The 13,437-nt window shown below is 48.9% G+C and overlaps 1 protein-coding gene across 1 annotated transcript in view; it reads right to left on the reverse strand.

The window, feature by feature from the left end:
* Positions 1–13,437, reverse strand: part of GABBR2 (gamma-aminobutyric acid type B receptor subunit 2) — a 419,145-nt gene that overhangs the window by 19,848 nt on the left and 385,860 nt on the right. Inside the window, exon 14 of the mRNA XM_007968615.3 lies at positions 4,385–4,495. Coding sequence (XP_007966806.1) covers positions 4,385–4,495 — 111 coding nt within the window. The remainder of the gene's footprint in view (positions 1–4,384; positions 4,496–13,437) is intronic.

A 13,437-nucleotide genomic window follows, 5' to 3' on the forward strand; every position in this document is an offset into this window, starting at 1 on the left:
AGCTTCAGCATCCGTCTTAGATCACAAGGCTATGATGTGGAACCTGTGTAATGATGATGTGGGGGCTGCAAGATGCAAAGAGCTGAGATTCTGGGAGCCTTACCCCAGCCCTAGATTGCTTACTTCTGGACTAGGTTTACCTGAGAGGAACATTTCCTGTCTCTTCAACCATTATTATTTTGGGTTTTTCTGTGACTTGCAGCTCTTCTCGTAACCAATAGATGTCTCGACAGAAATGGACAGAGTAGAGGCCAGCTATGATCTGAAGCAGGGTGTCGAGGGTTTAAGCCTTGTGGGTGGTCTAAGGGGAGGGCGGGCTGCAGGGACAGTGCAGGTGGGTGTAGGGCAGAATGGTGGTGTGGCGGGCAGGAGGAAGAGCCAAGATGGCTGACTGGTACAGGAACCCCTGCTTTAGTGCGGCCCTCCAAGAGGCCTTCTCACAAAGGCCCCTCTTCCGTGTGGCTTCAGCAGGACAGCTTCAGGCGTCTGACAGCTGCATGAATCATTTAACATCACATCGAGGACCTGTGTTTAGAGATTTGATGACCGCATAGTGCTGTGTGGTAGAAGTGGGGCTGGACACAAGGCCGGGGGATATGGAAACTGCTCTGCCATCTGTTGGCTGGGTGACCTGGGCAAGTTACTTCACCTCTCAGGACCTCACTTTCAACATCTGTGGACTGGGGGGAATAATAATAATAATACCAACGTCACAGGATTTCTGTGTGGATGAAATGGGAGGATGGATGTCAAAGCACTCTGTAGACTGAAATGTTCTGCACCAAGGTAAGTTCAAAGCTATTTGTAATTGATCTTATTTTATACAACCATGATTGTTTTCCTCTCCCTTGTCCTTTATCCTTTCTCTAAATGTGTTATCTCACAGCCTGATTTATTCCTTTTTAAAAATTCCTTTTAAAACGGGGAACCAGGCCAGGCATGGTGGCTCACACCTGTAATCCCAGTACTTTAAGAGGCCAAGATAGGTGGATTACCTGAGGTCACGAGTTTGAGACCAACCTGGGCAATGTGGTGAAACTCCAATACTACTAAAAATATAAAAACTAGCTGAGCGTGGTGGTGCATACCTGTAATTTCAGCTACTTGGGAGGCTGAGGCAGGAGAACTGCTTGAACCCAGGAGGCAGAGGTTGCAGTGAGCAGAGATTGCACTCAATCTAGCCTGGGTGACAGAGTGAGTGAGACTCTGTCTCAAAAAATAAATAAATAAATAAAATAAAATAGGGAACCAGGAGCCCAGGAACCAGATACTGAGTGAGAGAAGAAAACCAACAGCCATTGAAAGCCTGTTCTGTATTGGTTCCTTTACCCACGACCCACTGTGATCCCATGGTAGCTATGCCATCTTGCAAAGGAAGAAGCAGAGGCTTGGCCAGGAGAGGTGACCTGCTTGGGGTCCCACAGCGTGAATATCAGGGCTGGATGGGCCCAGGACTTGGGCTCTCTGACCAAGAGTCAGTGTGCCCTCCTATCAGCCATGCTACTGATGGGCCACCAAGCCACTGTGAGGGTCCCCACAATAAATGTGGGCTACCCTGGGGACCTAGTGGTTGGCTGTAAATCTCTAGAGTGTCAGGAGGAAACACAAAGTAACTTGTTCTTAGGCCCTCAAATAGTAGATTGAGGGTTCATGGGTACAAGTTACACTGAGGAAGATTTCTGCTGAGGATTAGGAAAAACTTTCTAGAAAAGCACTCCACCTGTGGGTTGAATGATGGCCCTAAAAGATGGCCCATATCTTAATTCCTGAAAACCGTGAATGTGACCTTATTTGGAAAAAGGGTATTTGCAGATATAATGAAGGATCTTGAGATGAGATCATCCTGGATTATCTGGAAGGGCCCCAAATCCAATGACAAGTGTCCTTATAAGGGACACATAAAGGAGACCATTGAGGAGAAGAAGAGAAGGCCACGTGGAGACGGAGGTGGAAACTAGAGTCATGCAGTCACAAGCCAAGGCATGCCTGGAACCATCAAGTGCTGGAAGAGGCAAGGAAGGATGCTCCCCTGCAGCCTTCGGAGGGAACACAACTGTCTGGATTTTGGACCTCTGGCCTCCACAACTAGGAAAGAATACATTTCTGTTTGTTTTGTAAGCCACTGTTTTGTGGTAATTTGTGATGACAGCCAAAGGAAACTAACACATTATCCATGAATGGCACAGGCTCCTTTGAAGAGGGTGAGCACTCCATCACTGGAGGTATAGAAGCAGTTAGTGAATGAATGCTTTGGGGGAAGCTCAGGGTGGGCTGGGGGTTGGGGCCAAAACATCTGACAGTGGGGTGGATCTAAAGGGCTGTGTGTGCTTCTCCCAGCCTTGAGATTCTGTGGCTCTAAAATAGAAGGAGTAGGGGGTGGCAGTGGGATTTTAGTCATAAACCTTCAGGGCCAGGAGGCTGGGGACCGTTCCTTGCATATTCTAAATGGTAAAGCATTTGCGCTATCAAATATAGCTTTTGTTGACATGAGCTGGCTGAAGCTGTTAGCTTCACGGGAAGACATACAGTCATCTCTCATCTCCACTTTGGAAGTAGGTGGGAGAAGATAATGAATGATCAAAACATTACAAATAAGTCCAGTTTAAAGATGTCAATATGATTCACCATAATCTAATTTCACAGAATGAGTCTCAGAATCAAGGAACATCAAGGCTGGAAGGATCATGGAGAGTGTCTAGATTCACTCTCTTTATTCAACAAGGGCCGGGGGAAGTGCAGGTCATTGACATGACATGCTTTCCCATGACAGGGAGCTTGTCCTTCTTAGGGGCTCCATGGCATCTGTGGACAGTGCTCCCTGTTATAAGAATCCATCTTTACATGGAGATGGAGTCTGCCTTCCAGCAACTTTGCTTGGGGCTGATGGTTCTGCCCTCAGGTCTGTGCCACCCATTGCTGACAGCTCTTCCAAGCTTCTGGTGACTATGAATGTGTCCTTGTCCAAACCCAGGAACTTTGGCCAGTCCTCAAGTTCCTATTTCTATATTGGGTACCTCCTGTGGACACCCCCAGGGTCATTACCTTGTGCTCAGACTGCAGCCCAGTGGTCCTGTTGCTTGCATGGAAGCTCAAAAAACTTCTATGGAAAACCATAAAAGGGTGTCAACTGGTATGAAGTGGGGACCAATCTTTGCCTAGGGTCCTCGTACACGCCCTTCTGGCATGGCCTCTCAAAGGACACAGGATCAATCACTAACACTTCTCTGATGCAGCAACAGGTAAGAATGCATTTGAGCAGCACGAGAGATTCCAGTTTATTTGACTTTTGGAGAAGGCTTCATTTTTGGCCTCTAAGTGGGGTCACACAGGGGTGAAGGGTGGCTTAACCTCCCTGTGGAAAGATCTGAGGAGGGTGCAGTGACCAGCTTCGTGTCACTGGAGGGCTTTAAGTGGAACCATGGTTTATATAGGATATAGGAGAGAAGATTCAAGGCTCAACCTGGGCTGAAATACGGTGGGGCTGACCTTTCAAGTTCTTCCTAATGTTGGCATATCACAACGTGGCTCCGTATGTGATCTTTGATTTTTTTTTTTTTTTTTTTGAGATGGAGTTTCACTCTTGTTGCCCAGGCTGGAGTGCAACGGCCTGATCTCAGCTCACTGCAACCTCTGCCTCCCGGGTTCAAGTGATTCTCCTGCCTCAGCCTCTGGAGTAACTGGGATTACAGGCACCCGCAACCACACCCAGCTAATTTTGTATTTTTAGTAGAGATGGGGTTTCACCATGCTGGCCAGGCTGGTCTCGAACTCCTGACCTCAGGTGACCCTCGGCCTCTCAAAGTGCTGGGACTGCAAGCATGAGCCATAGCACCTAGCATGATCTTTGATTTTAAAAGATGAGTCAAGTGGAAAGAGTGCTGGGTTTGGAGTTTAGAGGTTACTAGGTAGCTTTTGGCAAATCATTCAGCCTCTCCGAGGCTTACCCTCCTCATCTATTAAGTGGGGATGATCCCGCCCACCTCCCATGGGCTTAAGAGAGGATCCGCTGAAATGCTGGAAATGAACATGCACTGGATGTCAGCAGACTGCTCTTCCTGGGAGCAGTGCAGTGACAGCTGTGAGGCACAGCCACAAGTTTTTGGGTTACTCTCTGGTTAAGATCTTGACTTTGCCGCTTACCAGCTGGGTGACCTTGGGCAAGACACCAAGCCTCAGTGTCATCAGTGAAATAAGGATGTTATTTGTACCTATCTCATAGCGTTGCTGCAGGAACTGAGATAGCATGCGGCAGGCACTGAGTACACAGAGAGTAACTGCTTAGTCATGGAGGCTCTGTTTATTTTTACCTTGATGGAGGCCCCTGGGAGACAGAGGCCCAACAGAGAAGTGTCCCCCCCAACTCCATCTCCTGCTCTGCACCTACCATGAGAAGTCCCTTGTAGGCATAGACGATGCCAAGCCAGATGGTCATGTGGGTGTTCTCACAGTGCTCCAGGAGAGGGCGGATGGAGATATCCCGTCCTGCTGGGTCAGGCTGTGCAAAGAGAAAACAGAGACTCCAGGGATGGCACAGGACACTCTTCCAGCAACAGGGTCCTTATCTGAGAGTCCTTTTCCCTCTTGTGAGCCATAGCCAATGCCACTGTTCAGTGGGCCATTTGGACTCCCCATCTCTGTGTTCCTAAGGTGTGGAGCCCAGGCCTCAACTAGCATTGACTGCCTTCGGTTTGTTGGTAGCAATTCAACTCTGCACTCCAGTTCTCTGCATAATTCATGCCTCTCCAATTTGAGTCAGAGCTCCTGAGGGTAGGAACTGGGTCACTTCTGTGCCCCTAGGATCTAACAAAACCTGGCCCAATGCAGGTACCTCTAATATTTGTTGAAAGACTGAGGGTGAGAATGAGGTATAAAGTTATGTCAGGAGGTCTTCAGGTATCTCTGGGGTTACCTCTGTGCAACTGGAGATACAGGATATACTGGCCTGCCTGAGCCTGGGGCCTGCCAAACCCTTCTGAGGAGACCCTCTTGCCCACAGCCCCATTGCTGAAGCAGTAGTGGCAGCCATGTTATGAACCACATGACTCATCCTTGGCCAGAGCTGACTGGACAAAGAACAGGCACCTGACCCCAGGCAGCCAATCCAGAGGCTTGTCAGATACCTATGAAGTTTCCTCCTATAAAGTGCTCTGCCTAATGAGGGTTGATGGAGAGGATCCTTCCTGAGCACATTCTCTCTGGCAGGAACTTGAATTGGGAAACTCTGGGAGATAATTGGCCAGATGGTGGCAACAAGACAAAAAGACACCCAGGGAATGAAACAATATCTACGGTACATTAATTTTTTCTGAACCATTCGAGAGTAAATTGCAGATATCCTGACCCTTCATCCCTGAATATCCTAGCATATATTTCCTAAGAACAAGGGATTCTCTTGCACAATCACATACCCTTACTAAATTCAGAAAATTTAACACTGATACAGTATATTATCTAATATACTATCCATTTTCACATTTTGCCAATTGGCTTAATAATGTCCTTTAAAGCAACTGTGGTTTTTCCAATGCAGGATCCAATCCAGGATCATTATTGCACTTACGTGTCTTTGGTTTCCTTTAATCTCAAACAATTCTTTAGACTACTTTGGTCTTTCCTGTCATTGTTTCTGAAAAATCTAGTTCAGTTATTTTGTAGAAGTCCCTCAATCTGGGTTAGCCTGAATGTTTTATATTCAGGTTTTATGCATTCCTGGCAGGAATCCTACATAAGTAAGAGTCACATCAGGGGGACGCGTTGGCACTTTGTGATGTTATCTGTGATCACTTGGTTGACATGATGCCTGTCAGATATCCATTTCAAAGGTACCATTTCCCCCTTTGTAATTAATAAATAATCTGTGGGAGCTACTTTGAGACTGTGTAAGTATCCTCTTCTCCCACAAACGTTCACTTGGTGGTTTCAGCAACCATTGATAATTCTTACCTGAGTCATTTATTACTTTGGTAGCTGCAAAATGGTGATTTTCTAATTCTACCATTCTATTTAAACACTTGGCATTCTCCTGCAAAGAAGAGGTTTCCTTTCCTCCCATTTATTTATGTATATCAGTATGTTCCTTTTTTTTGAGACAGAGTCTCTGTCACCCAGGCTGGAGTGCAATGTCGTGATCTCCACTCACCGCAACCTCTGCTTCCTGGTTTCAAGCAATTCTCAAGCCTCAGCCTCCTGAGTAGCTGGGATTACAGGTGCCCGCTACCATGCCTGGCTAATTTTTGTATTTTTATTAGAGATGGGGTTTCCCAGGCTGTTCCTGAGCTGCCAACCTCAGGTGATCCGCCTGTCTTGGCCTCCCAAACTGCTGGGATTACAGGCGTAAGCCACTATGCCTGGCCTAATACGTTCCTTTTAAATTCAATGTCTTATAATCCTTTGCTATCTTATTCGTGTTGATGCTTAAATTTTTCCAGATTTGGCCAGTGGAAAACCTTCATGCTACCTTCTATGTTTTTTCCACATCTCACTATAATTTTTTGAGCACTTTCTTACTTCTTGGCGTAATGATTCCAGCACTCCTTGAACTTTTCTTGCTCCCAGCCTTGCAATCAACCATTTCTCCAAGGAGTCCTTGTTCTTTTTGTGGAGAATGCTGTTTAGAAACCAAGATGTAGGCACTTGATGGTCTCACTGGTCCTAAGTTGTCACTACTTCTAAGTTCTTTTTAAAATAAATAAATGTATGTATGTATGTATCTATCTATCCATATGTATGTATGTATGTATCTATCTATCTACCTACCTACCTACCTACCTACCTACCTGTCTGTCTGTCTAGATAAGATCCAACACTGCTGAGTTCTTGCTTGCCTTCCTCATTCCATATTTTCATCTCTCTTCTCCCATAGTGGAATCCCGGCCTTTGAACAACATCAAAATATTTACTCATTTGTTCAGTCCTACATTGGACACTAAATAGTTGCAGAATTGATACATCCATACAACTGTCAAGCACAAACTTACTAAGTTGAAGATGCCTTTGCCATGTGTTTGCCACTGAGAGTATATCACCAAATAACTGTGTTCAGGATGTTATATTCTGATGGAGTGGTGCTGTTGAGGCCCAGGGTAAAGCCACACTCCTGAGGGTAAGGCATGGGCATCCCCAGGGTCCATCACTAGGAAGAAGGGTTACTTTGATGGGACCCAGGGGTAGAAGGCAGATCTTAGGTGTGGTTTGGAAACTATTGTTTTTTGGTCTTGCTCTCCAGGCATGGCCTTTGAAGCAGGCAGTGACCTGGGCTTCTGTGAGCTGGGGGAAAGATGGTGCTCCCACGTGGAAGCAGGAGGAGCTAGGAGGGGTGGGACCTGCAGGTTCAGGCCATTTTTTGACCAGATCATCCTGCTGTGTGTTCTCTCAGACTTGATTTGCCTTTTGCTGTCCCAAGCCACAGAAAGCCTTAGCTCAACCTCTTTGGGTCCATGTGCATTGGGTCCACACTTGGGCTGGAGTGCTAGAGGGGATAACATGGTTTCCTGAAGGCTCTGCAGTGAGAAACACCCCGGGGGAGGTGATCTCCATAAACTAAAGTCAGAGTTGCCAGGGGTAGAGATTTCCCCCCACTGCTACCCACTTAGGAGCTGGGCTGCATTTTATTAAGGGCAATGGGGATTTCCTGACATCCTTTCATTGTTTAATTAAGGTGACAGAACTGGCTTGGTCCCAAGGTCAACTGACTTAGCAGCAGAATCTGAGTTTCTCCAGTGTGTGACAATCAAACCGACAACAGAATGCAGTAGCACGGACCCATTCCAGTTATGCATGAACGGCAAACCCATTAACAGTGATCATGTCTTTTCTTCTACAACGAACAGCAGTAATTTATGATGGAGTCTTAGATTCTCGGTGTGGAGAAAATTAGTTGTGTCATACAGCATTGCTCAATGGGACGAAGTGCTTGTCACAGGAAACTGACAAGGCTTGTCTGGCTTACACACTGCAGTGGCAGGGAGCCCCTCCCTCCTGCTCCTGGTGAGGTGGTGCACAGTGCTTTCACTGAGCCACAGCCTTCTCCTCCCGGACCTGCACTCACTGGGGCTCATCTCTCCCCTGGGGTTCCCCAGAATAATTCCAAACTCTCTCTTTGAGTCTGCATACCTTCCACAGGAGGGAAGATCTATGGAGAGGGGACACCACTGTGCCGTCCTCCACAAGGCCTCCTTGCCAGTCAACCTGCTGGAGTTTACCACTGCTCTATAGACTTACCACTCCTACAGGCTTAGAATGGAGCTCAGCACTCCAGGCGGTGCTGAGCAAGTCAGCCTGACCTCTTGTTCTGGATCTCCTTGGCTTTCTATGTAATCTTCCACCAGTGATTCATATGTTCCTTCACGTTGACCAAGACCCATCATGTAGTTTTCACAGAACTGCTGCTAGCCCAGTCTTTCCCCCTGTGCTGCTGGCATTCCAGTCTGGCTACCTTCGCCTTTCTCTTCGCTGCTCCCCTTCCCCCCAGCCCCACCTTCACTGCTCTGACCTCTCTGAATCCTGAAATCTGAATTCTTATCTTTGGCCTTTCAGGTCCGCACCCATCTCAGCAACTTCAAGCACAGTCCTGGCAGGAGGGTAGTAAGCACGGGCCCACTGAGAGTTCAGAGAAGTCCGTGGTCCTGGGGTGGCAGAGCTGCTCCCACACCCACCTGCCCCATACTCAGGAACTGATCCAGAAATAAACTGCAAAAATCTTCTGGTCACTAGTGTTGTCCTTATGCAGCCCCATCTCCCTGTCACAGGTCACAGGTCACAGTGGCAGGGGTTGGGGCAGTTTTGGGGGTGATGAGGTTCCTGTTCCCGTGAGGCTGGGGATGGGCATCTGGAAGAAAATCAAGTGACTCCTGTACTGAACCACAAAGCAGACTGTACAAGCTGTGCGTGTTGTCTAATCCATCCCGATTCTGCCTGGGCCTGGAGTTCGCAGTGGTCTGTGCAGTCACACATGGGGAAAGATGCACCTGAGCATGCAACCTGCAGGGCCAGGTGGGTTACCCACCCCCCAACCCCCAGTGCTTCCTTGTCATTGTCGTGCACCAAAGCACCACTAGAGGGCACCGAAGAGCCATGTGAAGGGTCCAGCCTGGTGGTGGTGGATTACCCTCTGCTGGCGACACAGAACTATCGTAGCTCGGTGGGGCTGGAAACGGTGGAGCCGTCAGCAGCATCCTGGGCTCCTCTGGAAGGTACCCACTGGCCTTATACGAGGCCAGATTTCCAAGCACCATGGAGGACTCCCCCACTTTTGGAGCAGCTGTTGGGGGCTGCTGGGGAAGGACTCAGGCTATACTTGGGCACTGCTCTCGGTCTGTTCCCATTGTGGACTGTCCATGCAGGCCAGGGCCAGCGAGCACAGGGTGCTGACCCTGCAGACATCAGGGGCAGGGCCTAAGCCCAGGCTTTGGCTTCTTCTCTGCAGGACAGCATTTGCACTGCCCTAAGAACGTTTTTCTTGCTCTGGATAACTGGCCTGCAAATATTTTCAATTGGTTTTTTTTTTGAGACGGAGTCTCCCTCTTGTTCCCCAGGCTGGAGTGCAATGATGCGATCTCGGCCCACTGCAACCTCCACCTCCTGGGTTCAAGCAATTCTCCTGCCTCAGCCTCCCAAACAGCTGGGATTATAGGCGCGCACCACCATGCCCAGCTAATTTTTTTATTTTTAGTAGAGATTGGGTTTCTCTATGTTGGTCAGACTGGTCTTGAACTCCTGACCTCAGATGATCCGCCCGCCTCAGCCTCCCAAAGTGCTGGGATTATGGGCGTGAGCCACTGTGCCTGGCTGCTTTTTTTCTTTATTTTTCTTTCTTACTTGTTGCTCTCTTTGGCAATTGCCTAAGAAATCCATTCATTCATTCATTCATTCATTCATTCATTCATTCATTCAGTGAACAACTGTTAAGCACTACCATTTGCCAGATACTGTTCTGGGCATGGGGCATGCAGCTATAACCTGGATAGACAAGAGCCTTGTCCTCATGGCTCTCCCATTCCAGTAAGACCAGGACAGTTCTCATGAGAGGCAGCCTCAGAGAGAGGGGGCTGACTTCACCTGATAATATCAGCCATAAGGACACCAAGAGCTGCCTTCTCATGAGTGACAATAATGTGCTCATTGCTGGGTTGGGAACTCTACACCCGTCATCTTAAGTCATAAAAATCCAACAAGGTGTTATACTTATTTCACAGATGAGGAAACAGAGGCACAGAGAGATGAAGTAACTTGCCCAAGATCTCCAGCTAGTAAGTCTCGGGGCTGAGATTCAACCCAGGGGTGTGTGACTCTCAAAGCAGCACTCCTTCCTCTCCTTCCTCCTTCACCATGAGCCTTCGCTGATGTGCCCTCCTCTCACACGCATCATTGTGTCAAATCGGAGGAGACAGTGGGTGTAACCAGTTCTACAAACTGCAAAGTGCTTATTTGAGGGAGGAAGAACTTCATTGTTAAACATTCAATAGTGGCTTCCCCTGAAGCCCCCAGAGCTTTAGGGTGAAGGCTGTGCTTTGGTGCTGCGAGCTGAACTCAGGCTGATAAAATGCTCTTTCCTGCCTGGCAGGGCACCGTGTCCAGCAGTGAGGCCACACCGGTTTGGGACAGCCAGAAGATGGAAGTGCTCACACCTGACTTCTGGTCAGGCTGCTGCTCAGCAGGAGGCATGCAGAAGCTGCCTGGGAAAGCCTCTCCCATCTGTGCGGCAAAAGGAGAGCAGCTGGCCCGAGAGTCCCTCTGCATAATGCAATTACTCACAATGTAGGTCAGTGCCCCCTGCAAATATCCCGCTTTGTCCGGCTGCACAAACTGACAGGCAGGGACTTGGAGCATGAGTGGAGGTGTTGAGGCCGGAAAGGTCAAAAGCCTTGGTCCTGCTACAGACTTGCTGGGTGATCTTGGGCTAATCCCTGCCCTTTTCTAGACCTCAGTTTCCCATTTGTGAAGGGAGCCCATGGGTTAATTTACAGTGTAGTTAATGGGAGTCTGAGTCATTGGGGGATGACTCTATCTGTCCTACATTTCATGACTGTATTTGTCCTACATTCATTCGTTTGAAATCGACTCCATGAGGATTTGTCACATGCCTGCTGTGTGTCATGCACCATGTTGGTGCGGGGGTACAGGGTGAATGAGACCAACATGGTGCTTGCCTTCTTGGAGGGTACATTCCAGTGGAATGGGGGCTGTTCAACACAGGCATTCAACAAACCACACAGTACAGCTGTGAATACAAGCGGTGATAAATATTAATATTCCTAAAGGAAACTACGGGTCCTTGGAGGGGTGCTAATGGGGGAAGTCGTTTCAGATCAGGTAGCCTGGGATGGCTACTCTGCAGTGGCGACATTTAGTCTGAGACCTGGTGGATGAGAAATGCCAGCCATGTGAAAAGCTAGGGGAAGAACACACATGGTAGAGGGCATGGCAAGGGAAAGGAATCTGAAATGCAAAGACATCAGTATATTTTAGGAACCCTCATGTGGCCAGAGAGGCTAAAGTGTGATAAGTGAGAGGACAGCATGGCTTCTCACTCGATAACATGAGCACGAACTGCCTGGGGAGCTTGTTAAAATGCAGATTCAGGTGCGCAGTCCCGGGTGGGGCCTGGGATGCTGCATTTCTAAGCAGTTCCAGGTGAGGAGCTGATCCAGGAGTCAGCTGTATGTTTCTGTGTGTTTCTGACCCTGGACCAGACCTTGACAATCATGTCTTCTCTGCGTCCTGTGCAGGGCTGGCCAGGGCGGTCAGGGCTGGGCGGGGAGACAGCCTGGGCAGGGAGGGTGGAGTCCAGTGGGTGCACGTGAAGAAGGCCACGCGATTCGCCTCTCATCACAGGGATCTCGGCTGGGGTCAATTGGACCTTTTATTCCTGCCACTGTTGTGGCTGGAACAGGCTCCTACGCCCGGCCCGGCCGGTGCTCCTTTGAGGGAGGGGGTACTTTCCACCTTCTGCCCAGCTCCCAGAAGCTGGCATGTAGAACTTTCTCCCTGGGCCATCCCTGCCTCTTTTCTTTTTTAAAACATTTCCAATGTTGACTTTTTAAGTATATGGAAAAATTGGCAGTTTTTTTTTTTTTTTTGAGATGGTGTCTCGCTCTGTCGCCCAGCCTGGCGTGCAGTGGCCAGATCTCGGCTCACTGCAAGCTCCACCTCCCGGGTTCCCGCCATTCTCCTGCCTCAGCCTCCCGAGTAGCTGGGACTACAGGCATCTGTCACCATGCCTGGCTAAATTTTTGGATTTTTAGTAGAGATGGGGTTTCACCACGTTAGCCAGGATGGTCTCGATCTCCTGACCTCGTGATCCGCTCGCCTCGGCCTCCCAAAGTGCTGGAATTACAGGCGTAAGCCACCATGCCCAGCCTAAAATTGGTAGGTTTTTCTGCTGGGGGTGAGTGTAGGTGTGCATGTAAATGTGAGTTTGTGTGAGTGTGTGTGTTGGGGGTGTGTGTGTGTGTTGGGTATGTGTGGGGTGTGGGGTGTGTGTGTGTGTGCGTGTTAGGGGGTATGTTTGGCCTTTCCAGGCTACATTTCAGTCTTGAGATGGGCTGGGCGCGGTGGCTCACGCCTGTAATCCCAGCACTTTGGGAGGCCGAGGTGCGCGGATCACAAGGTCAGGAGATCGAGACCACGGTGAAACTCCGTCTCTACTAAAAATACAAAAAATTAGCCGGGCGCGGGTGGCGGGCGCCTGTAGTCCCAGCTACTCAGGAGGCTGAGGCCGGAAAATGGCGTGAACCCGGGAGGCGGAGCTTGCAGTGAGCTGAGATCGCACCACTGCACTCCAGCGTGGGCAACAGAGCAAGACTCTGTCTCAAAAAAAAAAAAAAAAAAAAAAAAAAAAAAGAGTCTTGAGATGGTTCTCCTTTCCTGGGAAGGCAGGTGAGTCAACATGGCCTCTTTTGGGGGACATGGGGGATGCCAACAAGGATGCCTAGGCAGGGAGGGGAAAGGGCCTTGGGCTCAGATCCCAAGTCCACCTCTTGCCCGCTGTGTGACTTTGCACATGTCTCCCAGCCTCTCTGAGCCATAACTTCCTCATCTACAACCTCCCAGGGCTGGCAAGATGATCAAAGGAGGTGCGGTGTGACTCGCAGGCTGGAGAGACGGGAAAGCCTGCTCCTGATGTGGAAAGCATCGTTATTATCTCCTGCTGCAGAGAGCCACAGAGCGCTGGAGCTGGGAGGAAACTTCCAGATCCCTCAGGGGCTGGACTGCTTATCTCCACAGCAGCAGCCTCGCACCTCTGAGGCAGCAAAGCTAGAAGCTGTCATTTCAAGGTAAGATTCTTTTTTGTAGAATGTTATGATTACAAGTTTGGGTGATTTTTTTTTTTTTTTTTTTTTTTTTTTTCAGTATCAGAGATCTGGAAGGGACATGTAAGATCACTCACCAGGGTTTCTCAGTATGGGCACTTCCAGCCACTTTTCTTTGGGGAGGCAG

The sequence above is a fragment of the Chlorocebus sabaeus genome, chromosome 12 (genome assembly GCF_047675955.1).
Source record: "Chlorocebus sabaeus isolate Y175 chromosome 12, mChlSab1.0.hap1, whole genome shotgun sequence".
Taxonomy (NCBI): domain Eukaryota; kingdom Metazoa; phylum Chordata; class Mammalia; order Primates; family Cercopithecidae; genus Chlorocebus; species Chlorocebus sabaeus.